Here is a 25,995-nt window from a genome sequence, read left to right as displayed (position 1 = left end):
TTACCTTTTTAAAAAGAATTTTGGTAATATTAATAAAATGACTCATCATCATTGAATATATTCAATTAATCACTGTCCATGATACTGTAAATAAAGAATTCAAGGAAGCAGTATCTGTCCCTTGCTTTGAATGGTAAATACAGTAAATAATTTGACCTGACACTCTTCATGAGAGTGATTTACAGGCAAATGAAGTTCACTGTATGCAGAAATGACAAATTTTGCTTGGGGTACAAAATGCTGTTGGGTGTCATTGCTTAAAAATAATAATGAAACTGTATCTGTAATGACTAAAATAAAAATTATAAAAACATAATCTTTCCTTAATTAACCCACTGTAAGGTATATCCTCTTCAGGCACCATATTAACAGACCTACTCCATGGGTAATCAGTTTGTCCATTACAGTCGTATATCCTGTTTAATGTTTTGGAAATTCAATGAAGGGTTTGGAATTAATGAAGTTTTACAAACATTATTGCAACTGATTGTAGCACTTTGTTTTTGAATAATTAATTTTATACTACTGTGTGCTACAGTGATAATGCATCAGATCTTTGGATTTATGAGCTGATCAGAGTCAGTCAGATCTTTGGATTGATGAGCTGATCAGAGTCAGTCAGATGTTTGGATTTATGAGATGATCAGAGTAAATCAGATATTGGATTTATGAGCTGATCAGAGTCAGTCAGATCTTTGGATTTTTGAGCTGATAAGAGTCAGTCAGATCTTTGGATTTATGAGATGATCAGAGTCAGTCAGATCTTTGGATTTATGAGATAATCAGAGTCAGTCAGATCTTTGGATTGATGAGATAATCAGAGTCAGTCAGATCTTTGGATTTATGAGATGATCAGAGTCAATCAGATTTTTGGATCTATGAGCTGATCAGAGTCAATGGTGAAAGGTGTTATATTTGTATAAAAAGCAATTATTGTTCTTTTTCCACAAAATTTCTGTCAATGAAAGACAACTATGACCTCTACTGGGTTTATTTTCTCTTTGTCAGTTAAAGATTCCTTGGCTGCCCCTAAGATGTCAGAGAATATTCTGTTTGAGGACATGCAGAAAGTACAGGATGGGAAGTCAGAGATTCTATTCTTTCCAAACTCCGATAAATTTCAGCAGCTTCGTTTTGTATTGGACAGAGGCACAGGTCAGTGACTACAGGGGAAATATCTTCAACAGGTTGCTCTAATATACTGTTAGGTTACACATGGATTATTTAATTGTTTTCATGGTACATCTACATTGCACTTTCATTTTAGTGTGCCTGGACATCTTGCAAACCAGTTTGTAACACAGAGACAGGTGTGGTTCCCATTTTTTTCATAGCAAAGACCAAAAATAGGCTACTGTTTGTTTAGGACTAAAAACTCGTATTCAGATTTAGCAACTGAAAATTGGATATATTGCTCATTTTTAATTGGAAATTGGTTTTTAGGTGAAGATGTACATCTTGACAAATTATAGTGCCTTGTGAGTTTTGTTGGATTTGAGAGTTTTTATTTCTTAGAGCTTATGGCATGGTGATTACTCTTTGTTACTAAAACTAAATTGTGTTTCTTAATAAGAATCACTTCTTCCCACATGACCATGAAAAGTCAGTCAGGGTATTAAAGGTACATAACTAAAACTTGTATCCTTACAGGAAATTAGTTTGACGTTTGCTATCTTGTACTTCAAGAAATGCAATAATTTCAGTAGAAAATGTTCATCAAAGGTAATTGCTGAAATATTTCTCTCATAATATTAATTAAAGAAAAATAGAGAAGAAACTAATTAAAACATTTATGATTAAGATTACATGTACATGTATTTAGATGGATATATGGTAATTGCTTATGATTACATGTATTAAGAGGGATATTTGATAATTGCTTATTATTACATGTATTTAGAGGGATATTTGAGAATTGCTTATGATTACATGTATTTAGAGGGATATTTGAGAATTGCATATGAATACATGTATTTAGAGAGATATTTGATAATTGCCTATGATTACATGTATAAAAAAGGGATATTTGATAATTGCTTATGATTACATGTATTAAGAGGGATATTTGATAATTGCTTATGATTACATGTACTTAGAGGGATATTTGGGAATTGCTTAAGATTCCATGTATTAAGAGGGATATATGGTATTGCTTATGATTACATGTATTAAGAGGGATATTTGATAATTGCTTATGATTAAATGTATTTAGAGGGATATTTGATAATTGCTTATGATTAGATGTATTTAGAGGGATATTTGATAATTGCTTAAGATTACATGTATTAAGAGGGATATATGGTATTTGCTTAAGATTAGATGTATTAAAACGGATATATGGTAATTGCTTATGATTACATGTATTTAGAGGGATATTTGATAATTGCTGATGATTACATGTAGTTAGAGAGATATTTGGTAATTGCTTACGATTTTTAAAAACGATTAAAAGTATCTTTTTAGTTGTGATTAATCCTTTTATCCTATTCCACAAACTCCCCAAGACATCCGTATTTCATTACTTTGATTAGAGTAAAAGTTATACAGGTATGCATTCAGCATAGACTATTTCAGTAAAGGGTGTCATTTTCTAGAATTTGATTTTAGCATACCTTAATGGCAATTATTCACTTTATTTGGATCCTTTTATATCCATAATCCTTTGGAAGGGTCATTATTTACATGCCCTGAGAAGTCATCACCATCATCATTGGTGGCTCAGTCTCGAGAGACCATGCGAATAGCATCTTTGGAGTGTTGTCTGTCTCTGGGGTGTTGGCATCATCTGCTATGGCTGTGCAGGCCTATGTGCAAGTGAAAGTCCCTGTAATTTGTCAGTGTTAGGGACCCCTTGGAGAAAATCAGGATATAAATTATCAATCAATAAATGAAATGAATAAGTTCTGTGCATTTTTTATATCCTCAATGCTTTTTGATTTTAAAATTGGTTAGGGGGCTACAAACAAATGGGAGGAAATACGAGTACTTTTTAAATTTTTTTAGACTCAACATATTCTTTTCTTGATCCAGTTTAATACCTGTGAACCATTGTAAAACTCTATAGCGATAGCAAATCTTTTGTCTGAAAGTTTCTCAATGTCCTTTAAGCTGCAGAGCATTAAGTAATCAGGATTGAATAGTCTAAGGGTAGACAAAATTAATATTAAATTTTAAAACAACAATTTATATCCAGTTTAAGATGAATAATTGTTTATGACTGTAGAGTATTCCATGAGCTCCCCAAGACATTCATATTTCAACACTTTGATTAGAAGTTGGATGTAGTGTATTTTGAACACAACTAGTCTCCATCTTTGATGGCTGACCATAAAGTATTGTTCATATTATGGGCATCATCTGAAGATGCGCATTCCACCAAGTCATTAATTTTTTTGGGAGGGTTGTAACTCATCAGAAGAAATTGATCTTGCTGATTGATTTGTACAGCTAATCCAGTTATATCAACCAGACTGATTTCCTCTGATGAGTTACAATAGTAACGAAACCGGTCAGGAACCAAGGGTGACTAGATCCCCACAGCAGATGGGAGGGTAAGCCTCCACAGCCTTTCAGTCATCACTCTCTTACTGGGGCCACATTTTCAATTTATTTAATTCTTTTAAGTACAAAATGTCTAGTTAACTTTGTCCAACAGGCCAGACATGCTGTATGCAAGGTTTATACAGTGATAAACGTAGACATAACAAGCAGTATGTAGCCAGCCAAACTAACAGATTATACATGTTGATATAAATGCAGTAAAATATATCAATGCTTTGTTCTGACAACTTTTGTTCTCATAAATAAGCACTTCTTCAAACCTCATAATCTTTGCAATATTTGATAATTTATGATATTGTTATGGTGCAGATGATTCTGGTGTGTACATTGATGTGACAGTGAATTATATCAACCTGGCTGCCAAATTCCAGTCTGTGAACCAGTCTATAAACACAGATATGAACCAGCCTGACAGGCAGTGGGGAACAAATGAAGTTAGACAAAAATACTGCTCCAGCCCCCTGCCTCAGCATTTTCAGCTTACCTACCAAATACATAAGGTACACTTTATTATATTATTTGTATGCAGCCACTGAGTTATGTCCTTCTGAAAGTCTATCAAATCCTGGAATACATTTTCCTCGCATATTCTTCTTTTGAGCCAGGTAACTTTGAAAAATTCAAAATTTTGTTATAATATGATTTTTCTTTTTTCATTCTCTGCCACTTTGGAGAAGAAAACTAAAAGGGGGCTTTAAAAGTTAAGAAAGAATTAAGACAAATAAATTTTGATGGTAAATGACAGTCACAGTAGTTAAAGTGCTTATTATTTGTCATAAAAAGTCATACATTCATCAAAACTGTTAAGTCATCTAACATATCTGGATAGTACATTATCTCTTTCTTATAAAATCAGTGACATTTCAGCTGATAAGTTTATAAAGCACATAAAATTTAAGTCAGTTTGATGGCTAGCCATATAAAAGTCATTTTGATGGTTAGTCTGATAGAAGTCATTTTCATGGTTAGTGTAATAAAAGTCATTTTGATGGCTGGCTTAATAAAAGTAATTTTGATGGTTAGCCTAATAAAAGTAATTTTGATGGTTAGCCTAATAAAAGTCATTTTGATGGTTAGTCTGATAAAAGTCATTTTGATGGTTAGCCTAATAAAAGTCATTTTGATAGTGTAATAAAAGTCATTTTGATGGCTAGCTTAATAAAAGTCATTTTGATGGCTAGAATAATAAAAGTCATTTTGATGGTTAGTGTGATAAAAGTCATTTTGATGGTTAGCCTAATAAAAGTCCTTTTGATGGCTAGTCTGATAAAAGCCAGTTTGATGGTTAGTCTGATAAAAGTCATTTTGATGGTTAGCCTAATAAAAGTCATTTTGATGTTTAGTCTGATAAAAGTCATTTTGATGGCTAGGCTAAGAAAATTCATTTTGATGGTTAGTCTAATAAAAGTCATTTTGATGGTTAGTCTGATAAAAGTCATTTTGATGGCTAGCCTAATAAAAGTCATTTTGATGGTTAGCCTAATAAAAGTCATTTTGATGGTTAGTCTAATAAAAGTCATTTTGATGGTTAGCCTAATAAAAGTCATTTTGATGGCTAGCCTAATAAAAGTCATTTTGATGTTTAGTCTGATAAAAGTCATTTTGATGGCTAGGCTAATAAAAGTCATTTTGATGGTTAGTCTAATTAAAGTCATTTTGATGGTTAGCCTAATAGAAAATTGGAAAGAAAACTTACAATAACACAGTCTTTATCATTTCAAAACTTAGGCTAAAGATATTGTCACCGAGATGGATGAAGTACTAAATATTTGGTATATGGGCATATGAGAGAATTGTAGTTTTTCTGGTGTACTCATTGTTAACTAAGTAAAGATTTAGTTAGAGATACATGTAAAGATTACTTTCTAGAATTTACTATTTCAGGCTCAAAGTGTAGATTTGCATTTTGCTTCAGACAGTTTTTATGGAACTTGGGATGTTTGGATGTTAGCCATACTTGAACATTGGCTTGCATGTGCTACTTGAGTAAAGGTTTTATCATATTTGAAAAATCCCTTTTTCTCTAATATTTCTTGTTTGAAAAATGATATTTGTGTATAATTTATCATGTATGAAAAATACCTTTTTTGTGTATAATTTATGTATTAGTGTGTGTTTGTGATTTGGATTTTTAACATGGCTTTAACAAATTTTCAGTCATATCGCTACAATGTCTGCAGTGTGGCAGTGTATAGTGATGTCTAGCACTGGGGCATCATGCAGCAGACATGTAGCGTCATGCCCCACCCAGACACATTATCCTTCAAATCACTAAAACTGAAGCAACAGCACATCCAGAATTGTCCCATCAATTTTCTGGTACATCAATTTTTGAGTTTTTTTTTTTTTTTTTTTTCAAACGATAATAATGCACATGTATCTTTAATGTTTGTATTATAAATGTCAGCTCCAGCAGCTGTGCTAATTAAATGGGTGAAAAAAATGTTTCATAAGGAACACAATCTGTCAGAAATTATGGATCATTAGATAGTTTGCTGTGGGGTTGATATTTGCTGCATAACTTGGGAAAGGCTTGCAACCCCTTTGGATCAGACTCTACCCTCATGATCCAGCAAACACTAAAAACAGGCAACTGTATTTAATCTCCATAATTTAATCTGCAAAAAGGATGGACTGAGTTTTACATGACCAATGGTCAGAAGTGGGATATGGCAAACAGCCTCAGAAGAAGTACCATTTATGAACAATTAAGTGGGTGTGTATATCACTGTATCCTTATTTTTACAGGATGTTCTGTTCCAGAAAAAGAATGGGAGGTTGGAGGCCTGTGGTAAGGACAATGGATTTCCAAATCTATTGGCAGGCTCTGGGCTAAGTCAGACCATGCTATGCTCAGAACCAAGTCCACTCAGCAATGTATTCCACATGAATGAAACCACTTTTAACCCCACTGTTTCAGCGTGGATTCAGAAGTCAGAGAAGTGAGTGAAATTTTTATATTACTACTTAGGACTAGCTTTCCTATCACCTAAGGTGTCAGCCTAAAGCATGGCACAAAATGATGATCAAATAACTAAGATGGCATTGATAGGAATGTAAGTTACTACAGTGCAACTTCCAAATAATGATCACATCCTTAAACAAAAACCTCAAATATACTCCATTAGTTTAATTTCAAATGCATATATTCCCTCCTCAGCAGCCATATCCCAAAATGTTTCCACCCCATAAGTGGCTGCTTAAGAGGCACAGCACTGCATTTCCATCTTCCACATTTTAAGAAAGTTGGTTTTGGGGATGCATGTCTGTATGTTGAGACTCCCCATCCCTTGTCAGAATATGGAATGTTTATTAAACTAGTTGATTGTCCATAGTTGCCTTTTGCTATTCATCATACTTTTTATGGTTTAGTCTCTTGTTCTTTCCATCCTTTGATCCATTTTGTACACTTTTGTGACTGGACCATTACTGTATAACTGTTCCATGAATCTCTAAAAATCATGGGACATGTATGGAACAAGTGTTCCAGGTGTGACAGGTATTGAGCTAGTGGTCCAGGTGTGACAGGTATTGAACTAGTGGTCCAGGTGTGATATGTATTAAACTAGTGGTCCAGGTGTGAGAGGTATTGAACTAGTGGTCCAGGTGTGACAGGTATTGAACTAGTGGTCCAGGTGAGCTTTATGCTCTTTGCACTTCTTCAGTTTCAATAGATTTTGTTCTTGTCTTTTTCCATGTATCCTTTATACACATTATAATTTGCGGTGCAAAACTCCTAAACTGTTGAAGATGTCTGTGAAACTTGATACCCTTATTGGACTAGTAGTGTAATTGTGCCTTTCAAAGACAAGACAAACTAAGTTACTGTGCCAGACTTACAACTTAAATGCAAGTTTGAATCCTAACATTGGACTGACCTATTGACAGCACACTGAGTGGCTTTCAGATAAGTCAAGGACCAAAACACCAGATATGAAAATTGATTTTGATTCTACTCTAACATATGCAGTTCAGACACCTATCTAAACAATCATATTTTAAGCATGTTCTCAACTTCTGATTAAAGGAATGCTTATGAAAATTAGTCTATGCAAGTACAAAATACTGCCATCTCAATGGAAGTTAGTCTATACATGTACTAAATATTATCTCAATGAAAATTTGTCTCTACATGTACTAAATATTACTATCTCAATGGAAATTAGTCTATACATGTACTAAATACTACTATCTCAATGAAAATTAGTCTATACATGTACTAATTACTACTATCTCAATGGAAATTAGTCTCGACATGTACTAAATACTACTATCTCAATGAAATTTAGTCTATACATGTACTAAACACCGTCATCTCAATGAAAATTTGTCAATACTTGTACTAAACACTGCCATCTCAATGAAAATTAGTCTATACATGTACTAAACACTGCCATCTAAATGGAAATTAGTCTAGACATGTACTAAATACTACTATCTCAATGAAAATTAGTCAATACTTGTACTAAACACTGCCATCTAAATGAAAATTAGTCTATACATGTTATAAACACTGCAATCTAAATGAAAATTAGTCTATACATGTACTAAATACTACTACATGTATCTCAATGAAAATTAGTCAATACTTGTACTAAACACTGCCATCAAAATGAAAATTAGTCTATACATGTACTAAATACCATTATCTCAATGAAATAGTCTATACATGTACTAAACACTGCCATCTCAATGAAAATTAGTCTATACATGTTATAAACACTGCAATCTAAATGAAAATTAGTCTATACATGTACTAAATACTATTATCTCAATGAAATAGTCTATACATGTACTAAACACTGCCATCTCAATGAAAATTAGTCTATACATGTACTTAACACTGCCATCTCAATGAAAATTAGTCAATACTTGTACTAAACACTGCCATCTAAATGAAAATTAGTCTATACATGTACTAAATACTATTATCTCATTGAAAATTAGTCTATACATGTACTAAACACTGCCATCTCAATGAAAATTAATCTATACATGAACTAAATACTACTATCTCAATGGGGGCCCCGAGTGGCCGAGTGGTCTAAAGCGCTCACCATTACAGATCACTGCCGTCTCACCTCTGTCTGCGTGGGTTCAAGTATCATGTTCTACCAATGTGGGTATGTGAGAAAGCTTGCCAGTGGCTTCTCGTGGGTCGGTGGTTCTTTCCCGGGTTTTCCCGGGTTCATCCTCCACCATTAATACTGGCCACCATGTATAGCCTATCTTGTGCTGAAAAATGGCGTTAAACCCTACAACAACAACAACAACAACAACAACTACTATCTCAATGAAAATTAGTGTATACATGTCAATAAACTTGATACAATTCCAACATCACTGCTGCTTGAGTGCTTAGATCCAGTATTGCCTTCACTAACTGATGTTATTAATACCTCTCTCTCATCAGGGGAATTCCCATCATTTTTCAAAACTGCTATTGTAAAGCCTCTGCTGAAGAAACCAGCACTTGACCATAATGATTTAAAGAACTACTGTCCAGTTTCTAATCTCCATTCATATCAAAAATCTTAGAAAAGGTTGTTCTATCCCAGCTTGTATCTCATCTGAATTCAAACAGTCTTTTTAGCACTGTACAATCTGCATATCGCCCTTGCCACAGTACTGAAACTACTCATCTAAAAGTAGTTAATGACATTCTCTCTGCTTTGGATAGTGGAAAGATTACAGTCCTCACCCTCCTTGATTTGTCTGCAGCATTTGACACAATAGACCATGATATATTACTTCACCGTCTCCAGCATGTACTGGTATTTGGCATTCATGATACAGCCTTACTGTGGTTCAAGTCCTACTTGGTCAACAGGACACAAATTGTGTCTGCAAATGGAATACACTCCAGCCCAGTTGATCTATGTTGTGGTGTTCCACAGGGGTCTGTTCTTGGACCTGTTATCTTCATTCTATACACTCAGCCGCTCTCAAGTGTCATAGATCATCATCCAGTGTCTCACCAATTGTACACTGATGACACCCAAATATACAAATCTAGCCACCCAACTGAAGTTGATGCTACCATCCAAGGTGTAGAGAGGTGCATTTCTGATGTGAAATCATGGATGACATGTAACAAGCTGCATATGAATGATGATAAAACTGAGGCCATTCTGATTACAACACAAAGACTTTCTCATTCACATCCTTTACCTCAAACAATAAATATCAGCAACACCAACATTAAATTCACACAATCAGTACGAAACCTAGGTGTTACTCTGGACAGTACTCTCACATTGCACCAACATGTCATGAACATATGCAAGGCTCATATCTTGAGCTGAGATGCATCAGCTCCATTCACAAATATCTTTCAGTTGATGCCACTAAAACACTTGTGTGTTCATTAGTACTTTCAAGACTGGACTATTGTAACTCAATTCTGTCTGGTTCATCTCAATATCTACTCCAGAAACTTCAAAACACAGCTGCTCGGATCATACTTAGAGTACCGCGATCAGAGCACACCTCCCCACTGCTCTTTACCCTACACTGGCTATCCATTTGATCCAGAATCAAACACAAAATTTGTTCTCTGTCCTACTTTTCGCTGATGGACTCTAGTCCAACATACCTATCTGACCTCACCCATGTGTACACACCAGCAAGATACTTATGCTCCTCTTCTGACAATTGTATACTCATTATTCCCACTATGAAAACAAAGTCATATGGACAGCGTTCTTTTGCATACCAGGGCCCAGCAAAGTGGAATGAATTGCCCATTGAACTTAGACACAAAGACACAGTGATCCCATTCAAGAGTGCTCTCAAAACTCTCTTATTTTGACTGCAAGAACAAACTTAAAGACCTAATAATGTTTCCTACCTTAAATATTCTCAGCATGTTTTTTATGTTTTCTAATTTCATTGTGTTTGTTTTTGTAATCATATCATTTATATGTTTTTTATCTTATAGGTGTTGTCTGATGTTGTAAAGCGCTTAGAGCTTCTAAAGATTAGGCACTATACAAAGTCCTCATTATTATTATTATTATTATTATTATCATTATTATATAAGAGTCGACATGTGAAGCATGTTAATGTGATCATTTTCTGGTTGCTTTTGGAACTGACAGGCATCAACTTTAAAATGTTGTATAAGATTTACTGCTTTTTGTTGGAACACCTGGATGTGTTTAAACAGTTTGTGGTCAACATAAACTTTCACGCTCATTTTGGTTAGCCCAGTCTCACCAACAATCCTGGCACCACTCCCCCATCACAGGTGGTTACAGATGCAGTCTTTAATTCTTTCATATAAGTTTCTATAGTTGGAGGGAACTGGTGGCAGAATTAGGGCCATGGAAGTATCCATATTTTTCAAATTGACTTACATTTTGTGCAACATATGTATCAATTTCCCAACATTAGGTAAAGTATAAGCTATCATAAAAATATGGCATATACTTTTTGGTATTACTGTGATATCAGAGTAACTACCCTTGCATAACCTGGAATCTGTTTATCGATCATTTCCTTGTATCATCTGATTTACACTGATGGCAAAGAACAACATTAAGGCATATATAAACATCATGAAGGTCACTGAAGGTCATTGTCTTTATTTAGTTATTTGCTGATTGCTAACTCTAAGATCTACAATACCATAGCACTCTGGTATAATATTTAGAAGGTATCACTGTATCAGTAGTGCTTTTATTTTTTTAAAAGTGTACAAAAGCATAAGTAGGCTGAATGATCAAAAAGGCTTTATGCTTTGATACTGATAATTACAAATAGTTGACGCTATGTCATTATTTTATAATACATATATGCTCATAGGTAAAAGCTACTGTAGTTTTGTGGGTATTTTCAGTTGTACCAGAAAACATGAAGAATGTGAAACCTGCTACCGGCTTTTAGGATTTTCCATGAAAAATTCCCCAGAATGCGTTATAAGGCGAGAAGAGCATCAGAGTGAGATTTCACCACGGTTACAGGTGTGCTACAGTTGTGCTGCCAAAAACAACTGCTTAGCTGTCTGCAAAGATTACCATGGCAAGGACTGTCGGATGATCAGGTTTGGTGTAAAAGCTACTCATTCATTTTGTTCCATTAATATATAAAGGAGGGATAGAAATTCAGCAACCATTTTCATATATACATACATACATACATCTTCATCATCTTGGATGATTTCTGGTAGATGCATTATACTTTCAAAATATTTTTTCGAAATTAGGAAATTTGATAAAAAAAATATTTTAATTTTGTCAGTATATAGGACAAGAGATACTAACATTTTCTTTACAATTATATAAAACACTTGCATACACATTTGTAAGACTGACAAAATCTTTAAATGTCTTTCACAGTCCATGGTTAAATAGAACAAAATATTCAATCAATATTGGCCCTACACAGTACTTTATAAAAGTACATTAGTGTATTGATATATTGTTGTATTACAATGTTCATACTGACTAAAGCACCTAAAATAGATCTCCTGTTATGAAAATGTATCAGTATATTGATACAATGTACAAAGTTTTAATTTTTCATGAATAGCTGGTTAGAGCTATTAAGGTCTGGTTGTAGAGTGCATATGAAATAAAGGTTCCTCTAAATCAGGGATCTCAAACTCAAACCACCCTGAGGGCCACATGAAGGCATTTTTGATGGCCCAAGGGCGGCACCACCTTAGTTATCTCTTATAACACCTTGTGACACCAATCGTTTTGTGGGTCAGGGGCCCCGAGTGGCCGAGTGGTCTAAAGTGCTTTCCGTTACAGATCACTGCCATCTCACCTATGTATGCATGGGTTCGAGTCTCAGATTCAGCCAATATGGGTATGTGAGAAAGCTTGCCAGTAGCTTCTCATGGGTCAGTGGTTCTTTCTGGGGTTTTCCCGGGTTCTTCCTCTACCATTAATACTGGCCGCCATGTATAGCCTATCTTGTGCTGAAAATGGCATTAAAACCTACAACAACAACATTTTGCGGGTCACAGGATACAGCTAGGCAAGCCACATGTGACCCGCATGCTGTGGGTTTGATACCCCTGCTCTAAATATTGATTATCAGTTAATGTCATCATTTATCTCCATGAGCTATTTCTGTCAAATATAATATTTCAATTTGAGACACATTAGAGTCATTTGACTGGAATACCTAGTCTACTTTCTCTAGTTTTTGTTGGCTGCATTGGTGATTTGGATTTTTAACGTAGCTTTAACAATTTTTCAGTCATATTGCTACGATGTCTGCAGTGTGACAGTTTATAGTGACGTCTAGCACTGGGGCGTCATGCCGCAGACATGTAGCATGATGTCCCACCCAGTCACATTATCCTGATACCAGGCCAACCAGTCCTAACACTAACTCTTACTGCTGAGCACCAAGTGAGGCAGCTGTTAGTACCATTTTTGTAAGTCTTTGGTATGAGTTGGCCAGGGATCGAACCCATGACCTTTCGCTTCCGAGGCAGACACTCTAACCACTAGGCCACTGGAGTGGTAAATTTGAAAGTAGAGATGATATTAAAAGTGAATGATATGGACAAGTTTACTTAGTAATAAATGAAACTTTCAAGCAAGCAAATGCATGAACGTGATATTCGCAATGTCCACAACAAACATGAGAGATGTAGTATTGAAAATACCATTCTAATCATTTACACTGTTTTTTAGGAGAAATGTTTGTAACTTTTCATAAATGGAATGGTTCAGACTATGACCAGTACTCTCTAAAAATAGCACAGAAAACCTGTTAATATATCCAATATATTACTGACATGGTGTTATCTTACAATCTGAAAAAGGTATTCTATGTTACTATATGCTGATTTTTTTCTCAATTAACTTTTATATTGTCATGTTTGTGGAGTATTTTTCAATATTGCACATTTCATATTGCATGACATGTGCATTTAAAAATAGGATAGTGTAGTATGAACTACTTTGTAAAAAGACCATGTACACTCCTGTAGTAACCACTGTACACTCCTGTAGTAACCACTGTACACTCCTGTAGTAACCACTGTACACTCCTGTAGTAACCACTGTAGTTTAATTATGGATGAACTAAAGAAATTGTTTCATCTATCTAAAAGTAGAGATGATAAAGTGAATGATCTGGACAAGTTTACTAAGTCACAAATGAAACTTTCAACAAGGAAAGTAATGACCGTGATATTCGGAATGTCTCCAACAAATTTGAGATATGCAGTATTGAAAATACCATTCTGATCATCTAAACAGTTATTTAGGAGAAATATTAGTAACTTTTCGTAAATGGAATGGTTCAGTCTATGACCATTGCTTTCTGAAGTATATAAAAATAGCATAGAAAAGCATGCTGAGGGCAAGGGCTATCACATATCTATTAGAGACATACCATTTTACATGTCAAAATTCTAAATTCAAGTAAAAAATGCAACTGAAAGTTTTGGTAGGAAAGTAAGGACCTCAAAGTCAATGAGTCAAGATAATGAAGAATTATTATTTCCAATGGCTGAATGGACTGTCACACACAGCTGCTTTGCAGTTTTCCATGTTAACATTTCCGATGCATTGTTTTGGATAAAGGCTAATGATAGAAGCAATACTACAGTAGAGGTCATTACATAGCTGGGCTCCCTACAAAGAGCATGCGGGTGACAAGGTATAAACAAGTCTTCTTTAGCTGGTATTAAGAATGGCAAAAATATACTTACATTTTTGCACCTTGAATTTCCTCAAAATGTACTTTCTTGGTTCAGCAAATCCGAATTACATGAATCATGTTACGGATTCTAAAATTTGATTACACACTATGAAATTGTACTGTAATTTTGACTACATTTCCAACAGCAATCACATTCTCCTTACTGCTCTCAGTATGAAATGAACATGATATTCCTTAGTGTCTTTTTGATAATTTCAGTTGAGAGTTCATAATTTTCCCACATTGTGATTCCAAACAATTAATGACAGAACAGAAACACACATGCAACTGATTTAAGGTGTGCCCGTCTTTGCTCAAATCACATACTTTGTGTGGAATCGACACAGCTAATAAGTTTAGTCCAAAACAAGCAGAAAAGCAGAATTAAGTGGAATTTTAAAAAATCCATCCATTCCAAGCCAACTGGAAGAGTTGTTACAATGTACATTTATTCACAATATGACAAAAAAATTCAATTTAAAATAGACAAAGTGACAATTCTTTTTTAAACCAATGTTGACCATGCGATGAAGCCCTAAGATTGCTGATGGTGGTATGTTCACATTAATAATTTTACTGTGTAATAATGAATCTATGGTTGTATATTTATTCTACAGTAGTATAAATTCATTTACTTTGTTTCTCTTAGTGTCAATTTTTATAATTAAACCTTAAGTAGAAAAACAAGATGAGGATATAATAAAAAGTTTATTGCATTTGTATGGGATAATACAAACTCATTTTCGTTGTAGTAATACTGCACTTTATCATTTGAATGCATCATACAAGTTAATTAAGGAAACCCAGAAGATGTTGTATTCATTGTCAGAAACAAAAACTGGAATACATTGATGAGTTGGTTAATCTGGAAGTGACCTTAGAAATAGAACAAAATAAACTTGGGCAGACTTTTGAGGAAAATAAAACAAAAAAGAATCTGCAGAATATTGTTCATGAAAGAGTACACCCACAAAAGAAAAATAACTTGCTCACTACATATGAAGCAAGTGACGTTTGTGATGAGGTCAGTGACAAAGATGTTCAAAAGCAGGCTAATTAAACAAACGGGCCATAAATATTAGAATGGCATCCAAACTCATCAATCAACAAAGGAATATACCATGATGCAGAAGAGAGGAAGCACAGTTATAAGAAAATTAGCAAATGTTGTCCTCAAACTACAACCACCCAAAATGGCACATGAAATTTACATGATGTTTGATATTATTGGGTAGGTACAACGGTGACAAAATTTGTGTTGGTGCTGTACTCAGTGGTGGGTCATCTGAGGTTGTTGATGTGGACTTCTTTCTGAAAGAAGTTTTAATTAAGGCTTTCAAGAAATTTCACTATGAGTGCCATGAAATAGGCATGCTGAATCGTTTGACATTTGCTGACTTACAGCTTTGTGTTATATCTGATAATGGCAGACACAGCAGTTTTTATTTCTAAAATACCACTGGAGACTTATAACAGAGTAATACAAGAAATGTAGCAGTTTTTCTGCCAATAAGATAAGACACTTGCATGTATGTACAGGAAGCTCTATGGCATTGGGATGCAACACATGTAAAGTTGTCTGCCTTGAAAAATACAAACTCTGTTAGAGTATGCCATTTATAATGAGTATTGTTAAACACATAATTACATGTGTTATATGAGTACTGTTAAGCACATATACAGGTGTTATATGAGTACTGTTAAACACATAATTACATGTGTTATATGAGTACTGTTAAGCACATATACAGGTGTTATATGAGTACTGTTAAACACATAATTACATGTGTTATATGAGTACTGTTAAGCACATATATAGGTGTTATATAAGTACTGTTAAACACATATACAGATGTTATATGAATAGAGGTGAGGCCTAGATAGTAAGTACATCATGTAAAATGTATAGAGTATGCAAATCCTAGAAATCATAACAATTCCAGAAACTGATTCATCAGATTTTGCTATTCCAGATGTGAGAGAGGAAATCTTGTCCAGTATAGCCTGACCCCAGTGTACCCTGTTGGGCAGAAATTTCTTTGTTACGTAAAACCTGTGATGGGTCAGCGCCTGATACAAGTCAACTATGCAATAAAGAAGCACTCAGCCAGTTTGCTGAAGGGCTCTCTCACTGTAGAGACTGATGAGGATTGGAAGGGAACAGGAAAGATAGAGAGAAGGTATAATTAATGTCTAGACATTACTTTGATTCTAGTAGATCAAAATTGGATTCTCACCATTTCTGATCTTGATAGCAAAGATTGTCACATAAAAGCTATATTTCAGACCTGCAAGTTAAGTACCCAGTATGACCATTCCCAGTGAAACAGATTTTCTGCACAATGCTTCTGTGACAAGTAAGAGGATAATTTTTTTGTATGCAAGTTTTGTACATGTTGATGTGGTGTTGAAGCCCTGCCTGTCCATCTGTCTACAACAAACACTTTATATACCAAGTCACTGAACTTTGGTAGATAGTCATGCTTCTATTCATTTCTTTGCATGACCTGTTTTAGATGTTCACACCAATGATACTTTGAGCATCTTAGATATGTGTTGTATGTGTGTGTGTGTTATAAGTTTAACATAATCAGCACAAACCTGACTATATAGTACTGATTAAAAGTAAAGATCTAGAAATATAAAGAAAACAAATTGCAAAAATATTTAGGAAGATAAACCATTTCAAATAAACATAAATATACTAGTCCTTAAAGAGAAAAGGAAAAGAGACTTGTATTTGGCTGATAAAAAATGTATGTTTGATTGTGATTGAGACAAATGATAGGGGAGATTAGGAATTTATACAATTTTTCAGTACAAATTAGTATTTTCTACATTGAAATTAGTTGATGACATTAAGTGTATGCACATGTATAATAATTGTATAGGTACTGCCATAATAACCACTCAGATCTTGATCAACACTTTGGTATGGGTCCTGTGGCCCCTATCCAAGTGGAAATGCAATGGAACATCATTTGTAATACTTTCCTTCATAAGGGGGCAGGTGGCAGTTTCATTTGGCATTGATGATGCTGTATCTACCTCCTCAATATAAATCATGATAATTACAATACCTCCTCAGTTTTATTCATATAGATAATTATGATACCTCAATATAAATAATCAAGATAATTACAATACCTCCTCAATATAAATGATCAGGATAATTACAATACCTCCTCAATGTAAATCATGATAATCACAATACCTTCTCAGTATAATTGATCTAGATAATTACAATACCTACTCAATATAACTCATGATAATTACAATACCTCCTCAGTATAATTCATCTAGATAATTACAGTACCTCAATATAAATCAAGATAATTACAATACATACTCAAAATAAATCATCAAGATAATTACAATACCTCAATATAAGTTATCAGGACAATTGCAATATATACTCAATATAAATCATCAGGACAATTGCAATACCTCAGTATAAATCATCAGGATAATTACAATATATACTCAGAATAAATCATCAGGACAATCGCAATACCTCAGTATAAATCATCAGGATAATTTCAATACCTATTCAGTATAAATCATCAGGATAATTGCAATACATACTCAGCATAAATCATCAGGACAATTGCAATACCTCAGTATAAATCATCAGGATAATTTCAATACCTGTTCAGTAAAAATCATCAGGATAATTGCAATACCTATTCAGTATAAATCATCAGGATAATTGCAATACATACTCAGTATAAATCATTAGGATAACTGCAATACCTACTCAGTATAAATCATCAAGATAATTGCATTATGGACCACAACCCCTAAATGGCACAAACAATTTTCAGGGCCAAAGATGATTTTTAGTCGACCTATGAGAAGTAGTGAAGAATTAATTGGTACTACCCCTGCACATTAGTTGTACATTCATGCTTAAGTGTTTGCATTTAGCTCAAATGTTTTGCACACTTTATACACACAGTTAAACTTGGATTTCTGAAACTTGGTGGCAGGATGACTTCTACAACCTCATCATAAAAGTAGATCACTCTGACCCATATTTCATGCTTCATGAACATGGGTTCAATTTCATGTTTTTGGGTGTTCATGCTTGAATCAATAAACTGGATGATTCCATACATCTCTGTTAGTACCAGATCTGTACAAAAAAGGTCACTGTGCCCAACATTTAATATTTTACTGGCTTAGGTTAAGTTTTTACTATTAGGTCATGACAAATAGAATTTTTGCATGGTATGATCATGAAATGTGCAGAGGGAATGTGCCTTGATGAGTACTACTACTTCATTTCATTAGTAGGTCAGGTATTTTATGGTTCAGAGACTTGAAATTTGAGTGTGTTTAAAATTCATTAATTGGGTACTGTTTTATATACACTATCGTGAAACTTGCACCATTACAATCAAACAAGGTCACAGTGACCTACATTTTATGCTTTACTGACACAGGTAGAATATTTTAGCTCAGCTCGGCACCATATGAAAATTTTGATGCTATTTACACCGACCACTCTGGTGGCCTTAGTGGTTAGAGTGTCCGCCTTGGATGCAGGAGGTCGTGGGTTCAAATCCAGGCTAAGTCATACCAAAGACTTATAAAAATGGTACTATCAGCTGCCTCATTTGGTGCTTAGCATTAAGAGGTTAGTGTTAGGATTGGTTGGCCTGGTGTCAGGATAATGTGACTGGTTGGGACATGATGCTGTATGTCTATGACATGATGCCCCAGTGCTAAACATCACTATAAATGCCACATTGCAGACATCATAGCGCTATGACAGGGATTGTTAAAGCTACATTATAAATCCAAATCAAAGACACCATTTACACCCTAGCCAACTCCAAAGGCCTTTTTTGGACAAGTGTTAAATGTTTGTATTGACTGATGACTTTGTATATTAAAACAATTCTATACACTTTTCCAACACAGAAGGCCTTTTTTGACCAGTGTTAAGTGTTTGTATTGACTGATGACTTTGTATATTAAAATAATTCTATACACTTTTCCAACACAGAAGGCCTTTTTTGACCAGTGTTAAGTGTTTGTATTGACTGATGACTTTGTATATTAAAATAATTCTATACACTTTTCCAACACAGAAGGCCTTTTTTGACCAGTGTTAAGTGTTTGTATTGACTGATGACTTTATATATTAAAACAATTCTATACACTTTTCCAACACAGAAGGCCTTTTTTGACCAGTGTTAAGTTTTTGTATATTAAAACAATTCTATACACTTTTCCAACACAGAAGGCCTTTTTTGACCAGTGTTAAGTGTTTGTATTGACTGATGACTTTGTATATTAAAACAATTCTATATGCTTTTCCAACACAGAAGGCCTTTTTTGACCAGTGTTAAGTGTTTGTATTGACTGATGACTTTGCATATTAAAACAATTCTATACACTTTTCCAACACAGAAGGCCTTTTTTGACCAGTGTTAAGTGTTTGTATTGACTGATGACTTTGTATATTGAAACAATTCTATACACTTTTCCAACACAGAAGGCCTTTTTTGACCAGTGTTAAGTTTTTGTATATTAAAACAATTCTATACACTTTTCCAACACAGAAGGCCTTTTTTGACCAGTGTTAAGTGTTTGTATTGACTGATGACTTTGTATATTAAAACAATTCTATATGCTTTTCCAACACAGAAGGCCTTTTTTGACCAGTGTTAAGTGTTTGTATTGACTGATGACTTTGCATATTAAAACAATTCTATACACTTTTCCAACACAGAAGGCCTTTTTTGACCAGTGTTAAGTGTTTGTATTGACTGATGACTTTGTATATTGAAACAATTCTATACACTTTTCCAACACAGAAGGCCTTTTTTGACCAGTGTTAAGTTTTTGTATATTAAAACAATTCTATACACTTTTCCAACACAGAAGGCCTTTTTTGACCAGTGTTAAGTGTTTGTATTGACTGATGACTTTGTATATTAAAACAATTCTATATGCTTTTCCAACACAGAAGGCCTTTTTTGACCAGTGTTAAGTGTTTGTATTGACTGATGACTTTGCATATTAAAACAATTCTATACACTTTTCCAACACAGAAGGCCTTTTTTGACCAGTGTTAAGTGTTTGTATTGACTGATGACTTTGTATATTGAAACAATTCTATACACTTTTCCAACACAGAAGGCCTTTTTTGACCAGTGTTAAGTGTTTGTATTGACTGATGACTTTGTATATTGAAACAATTCTATACACTTTTCCAACACAGAAGGCCTTTTTTGACCAGTGTTAAGTGTTTGTATTGACTGATGACTTTGCATATTAAAACAATTCTATACACTTTTCCAACACAGAAGGCCTTTTTTGACCAGTGTTAAGTGTTTGTATTGACTGATGACTTTGTATATTAAAACAATTCTATACACTTTTCCAACATAGAAGGCCTTTTTTGACCAGTGTTAAGTGTTTGTATTGACTGATGACTTTGTATATTAAGACAATTCTATACACTTTTCCAACACAGAAGGCCCTTTTTGACCAGTGTTGAGTGTTTGTATTGACTGATGACTATGTAGATTGTTCCATTCTTTACTTCTTGCTAACACAGAAGGCCCTTTATAAAGTGTCAGCTATTTGTACTGACTCTTGCTAACACAGAGGGTCCTAAATTTTTTACCAGTGCAGTTTGAAATAGGAATAAATATGTTTGTTCCATAGTAAACTTTCCATATTAATGGGTCTACATTGCATTGTGGGATAGGTTTCCCACAACAGGTTATACTTGTGAATGAGAATAGGAATTAGATGGACTGCTGTGGTAGTCAGTCAAGGTAATCACTTATGCATAAACTATGTACTGCTTCCTTGCACATTAAGTTAATCACTCATGCAGGAACTATGTTTGTACTGCTGCCTTTTACTTCAAGGTTACAAAAAACGTGAATTTCGCCCAGTAAAATCTAGTGTATAGGGATTGACAGTGATAATACTTTCTGAAGCAGATTTTAAGAATAGCATACATGCCATCCATTATGTTTTTGGCATAATCATTACACCTTTTTCACCAAATTACAATTTATGCTAGATTGTATATGGATTATGCTTTCTTGATACATTAAAAAATAAAAGTAAAGCAATTAAAAGTTGTGTTTGTCATTTTACTGCCTTCTCTTTAACTCTACTCAACATATAAATTTGAGAATATTCTTGAAAAAGGTGACTCTTGCATAAGAATAGCATAAGAGTACTTTCCCTTTTTGCTATTTATAGCAACTGTATATGACCCATTTCCAAGAAAACAGACGGGTTTCTTTAAATGTGAACTTTGCCTAACAGATTCATTTTGTTGATAAGCTAGTTAGCTAGTGAAACACTCTATAGTTTTAAAGAAAATTGTGCCAGGTGTTAAGTGAAATGCTTTACGGTGTGAGTTGTGAATATTATTTGACAGAAAATGTTAGAGCAGATGGATCTTTTCAAACTTCAAAACATGTCAGATCAGAAAAGTAACAAATCAACACTGCTTTACAAACTTTAACATCAGAATATGAGAGTATTGTAATACAGTACTCTGAGTACCTGACCATGATCATTGCAGAATCCCAGTTCACAATCACTCAGCAAAAGTTACACATGTAGACTGGTTGAAGCGAGTGCTGACTATACATAATTTTTCAGTATATTTTGTGCTTGTATTCTGGTTCTAATCCATATGGAGTTTGTCCTTGATGACAAGAATTTTGACCAGCTGCAGAATTAGGTTAGTAGTAAAAATGTATTTTTTTCATACATTCTGTAATTCTGGCATGTAATATATAGATTATACTTTTTATGCCCAAATTACACTTTTTTGTCTAACTACATAGTGTATTGCCAGTCACATTACTGACTACCTAGTGTATGCCCTGTCACATTACTGACTACAGACTGTTTGTCCAGTCACATTACTGACTACATAGTGTATTCCCTGTCACATTACTGACTACATGGTGTATGCCTTGTCACATTGCTGACTACAAAGTGTTTGTCCAGTCACATTACTGACTACATAGTGTATGCCCAGTCATAATACTGACTATATAGTGTATGTCCAGTCATAGTACTGACTTCAAAGTCTATACCCAGTCACATTGCTGACTATATAGTGTAATGCCAGTCACAATACTGATTACAAAGTCTATGCCCAGTCACAATACTGACTGTATAGTATATGCCTAGTCACAATTCTGTCTACAAAGACTATGCCCAGTGACATTACTGACTACTGTTTGCAAAGTCACATTACTGACTACATCATGTATGCCCATTCAACTTAGTGATCACATATTGTTTTCCTTACAACATTACTGACTACATAGTGACAATTACAAGTTCTAAATTCTTAAACTATTCAGATAAAAAGCCACCAGAAACTTTTACTTAGAAAAGGGGACACTTGAATCTGAATTTTATTTTCTGCATGATAATTAATCTTTTTATAATATTATAAAGGGCGTCTTTGAAAATAGTGATATGACAGTTAAAGAAAATCATTATTTTTTATCTATTCATTGAATCAGTTACAAATCCTTTAGATTCTACTATAAAATGAATATATTGCAGAGACAATATTATTCGGGTTTCCATTGATTCCATGCTGACCAAATTGCCGAATCTTGTCCAGGGAGAAATTGTAAAGCATCCCAAACCTCAGGCTGGATTTTATAAACCCCAAGGTACTAGACTTGAACAGACTAAGGTGGACACCCATACCATTCAAGTGCAACCATCATTACCATTTGGAGTCAGTCCTTCTGTGTTTGGTGAGTAATTATCCAAGAATCTGAATTAGTGTTTATCATTCAAAACCATGTTCATACTATTTTCAAAGAAATCACTTCCTTTTTTGGGAGGGCAAGGTATTCACTATATTTTTGTAATGTATGCAGATAGAAATACACTAAATATTTGACCCCTGAAATACATCTTAAAGGACCCAATTTTAATATGTCACCAATATGATACTGAACTAATGATATTATCTTATGAAAACCTGCCAGTGATTGATTGAAAATGTGTGAGAATACATTGCTTACATCCATAGGATTATTAGCCTATAAGGGCAAGTGAGCTTTTGGTATTTCCCTGCATCACTTGTGTGTCATCAGTCATCCATCCATCAGTATTAGGTATTTTCAGCTTCTCAAATAAATCAAAATTGCCAGAGAGCATTATAGCATGAACTTCTTTCAAGTTTTTACCAATATTTTCTTGGTATAAAAGCCTTTCAGTTTTATACAAATTACCAGTATGCAGATTCACCAGCTAATATAGCTGCAGTGTTGAAAATTATATTCTTTCCAGTTCAGTCAAAATTATAAAAAAATAAATATAAATGACATTAGAGTTTTGCCATGTTTTAATTTGGACTTCTCCCCCAAAAAGTCTAGGAAGATGCCCAAGAATTATACCCCTCCTGCAGATGGCAATGACATGGTAACCTAGTTTTGGTGAATTTTATCACAACGGTTTAGGATAAAATTACAGACAAGTAGATGGATGTACATATTGAGGGTATCACAATATTCCAGTGACCAAATTTTAGAAAGCCTCCTGAGGGCCTTTCAAATTTGTATAAATTATGTGGATCTGTGATTCAGTCACCATATCTGAAAACAGATAACTTTGGAATGACTCCTTTCCAAAACTCACTAAAGCAACTTTGATTAAATTTGACAGAAAGTATCCAGGCTTGAGGGCCTTGCAATTTTATTGAAATAATGTGTTAATGAGGGTTTATCAATTATATTCAAATGATGTGTTAATGAGGGTTTATCAATTTTATTGAAATAATGTGTTATTTAGGGTTTATCAATTTTATTCAAATGATGTGTTAATGAGGGTTTATCAGTTTTATTGAAATAATGTGTTAATGAGGGTTTATCAGTTTTATTCAAATGGTGTGTTAATGAGGGTTTATCAGTTTTATTCAAATGATGTGTTAATGAGGGCTTATCAGTTTTATTCAGACAATGTGTTAATGAGGGCTTATCATTTTTATACAGAGGATGTGCTAATGAGGGCTTATTGATTTTATTTAAATGATGTGTTAATGAGGGCTTATTGATTTTATTCAAATGATGTGTTAATGAGGGCTTATCAATTTTATTCAAATGATGTGTTAATGAGGGCTTATCAATTTTATTCAGATGATGTGTTAATGAGGGCTTATCAATTTTATTCAAATGATGTGTTAATGAGGGCTTATTGATTTTATTCAAGTGACGTGTTAATGATGGCTTATTGATTTTATTCAAATGATGTGTTAATGAGGGCTTATCAATTTTATTCAAATGATGTGTTAATGAGGGCTTATCAATTTTATTCAAATGATGTGTTAATGAGGGCTTATTGATTTTATTCAAATGATGTGTTAATGAGGGCTTATCAATTTTATTTAAATGATGTGTTAATGAGGGCTTATCAATTTTATTCAAATGATGTGTTAATGAGGGCTTATCAATTTTATTCAGATAATGCATACAGGTGATGCTCAGTTTACACTAGTAATGCATTCCGGAGGTTATGGCATAAATTTGATAAATTGTGTAAATTAAAACTAATATTCTCATAGGATACTTTTAAATTAACGATTAGGGATTAGCTCTTGGGCAAATAATACCCTTTAAGTTTTCAAGTATATATTGTTTATGCATAATTTTCCAAAAATTATTAAATATAAAAAGCTACATGTGAATCACAGTACATGGAATCATAGGGTACATTATTCGTTAGGAGTGTTTGGGTAAATTGGGGCCTGATCATTGGATTCTTTCATTAGGAGTGGGGGCCAAACCATAGGTTCTTTCATTAGGATTGTTTGTCTAAGTGGGGGCCAGACCATAGGTTCTTTTATTAGGATTGCTTGTCTAAGTGGGGGCCAGACCATAGGTTCTTTCATTAGGATTGTTTGTACAAGTGGGGGCAAGACCATAGGTTCTTTCATTAGGATTGTTTGTCTAAGTGGGGGCCAGACCATATGTTCTTTCATTATGATTGTTTGTCTAAGTGGGGCCAGACCATAGGGTACTTTTATTAGGAGTGTTTATGTAATTGGGGGCCAAACCATAGGGTTCTTTTATAAGGAGTATTTGTGTAAGTGGGGGCCAGACCATTAGGTTCTGTCATTAGGATTGTTTGTCTAAGTGGGGGCCAGACATTAGGGTACATTTGTTAGGAGTATTTATGTAATTGGGGGCCAAACCATAGGGTTCTTTTATAAGGAGTGTTTGTGTAAGTGGGGGCCAGACCACAGGGTTCTGTCATTAGGATTGTTTGTCTAAGTGGGGGCCAGACCTTAGGGTACATTTATTAGGAGTGTTTGCATAAATGGGGGCCAAAAAAGTACTAAACTCATTAAGAGTGTTTGCATAAGTTGGGGGGGGGGGGCCTAACCATAGGGTACTAAATTTATTAGGAGTTTTTGCGTAAGTCTGGGGTGGGTGGTGCCTGACCATATAGTGCTAAATTCATCAAGTGCTTGTGTAAGTCGGTGACGAGGGGCCTGACCATATGGTACATTTATTAGGATTGTTTGTGTCATTGGGATCTTGACCTTATAGTACTGAATTCATTAGGAGTGTTTGCATAAGTTGAGGAGTCTGACCATAGGGTAAATTTATTAGTGTAAGTGGGGGCCTGAAGGGAATATATCATATCTAGATGACTTGTAAAATTTGGTGAAAGGATTAATCTAAAGTAGTGCAGTATTTCATAAAAGGTAGGTCAGAGTGATATAACCATAAGCATAGTGAAGTAATGTAC

The 25,995-nt window shown here is 34.3% G+C and overlaps 1 protein-coding gene across 1 annotated transcript in view; it reads left to right on the top strand.

Annotated features, from left to right (window-relative positions):
• Positions 1–25,995, top strand: part of LOC149798861 (uncharacterized) — a 194,550-nt gene that overhangs the window by 99,646 nt on the left and 68,909 nt on the right. The window contains exons 14-19 of the mRNA XM_089957773.1: positions 1,009–1,155; positions 3,871–4,061; positions 6,310–6,503; positions 11,402–11,605; positions 16,203–16,409; positions 22,795–22,994. Of these exons, the coding sequence (XP_089813899.1) occupies positions 1,009–1,155; positions 3,871–4,061; positions 6,310–6,503; positions 11,402–11,605; positions 16,203–16,409; positions 22,795–22,994 (1,143 nt within the window). The remainder of the gene's footprint in view (positions 1–1,008; positions 1,156–3,870; positions 4,062–6,309; positions 6,504–11,401; positions 11,606–16,202; positions 16,410–22,794; positions 22,995–25,995) is intronic.

The sequence above is a fragment of the Sinohyriopsis cumingii genome, chromosome 5 (genome assembly GCF_028554795.1).
Source record: "Sinohyriopsis cumingii isolate HCF-2022 chromosome 5, ASM2855479v2, whole genome shotgun sequence".
Lineage (NCBI taxonomy): Eukaryota > Metazoa > Mollusca > Bivalvia > Unionida > Unionidae > Sinohyriopsis > Sinohyriopsis cumingii.
Note: the sequence above shows the minus strand (reverse complement) of the source record. Positions and strands in the feature narration are given on the sequence as shown.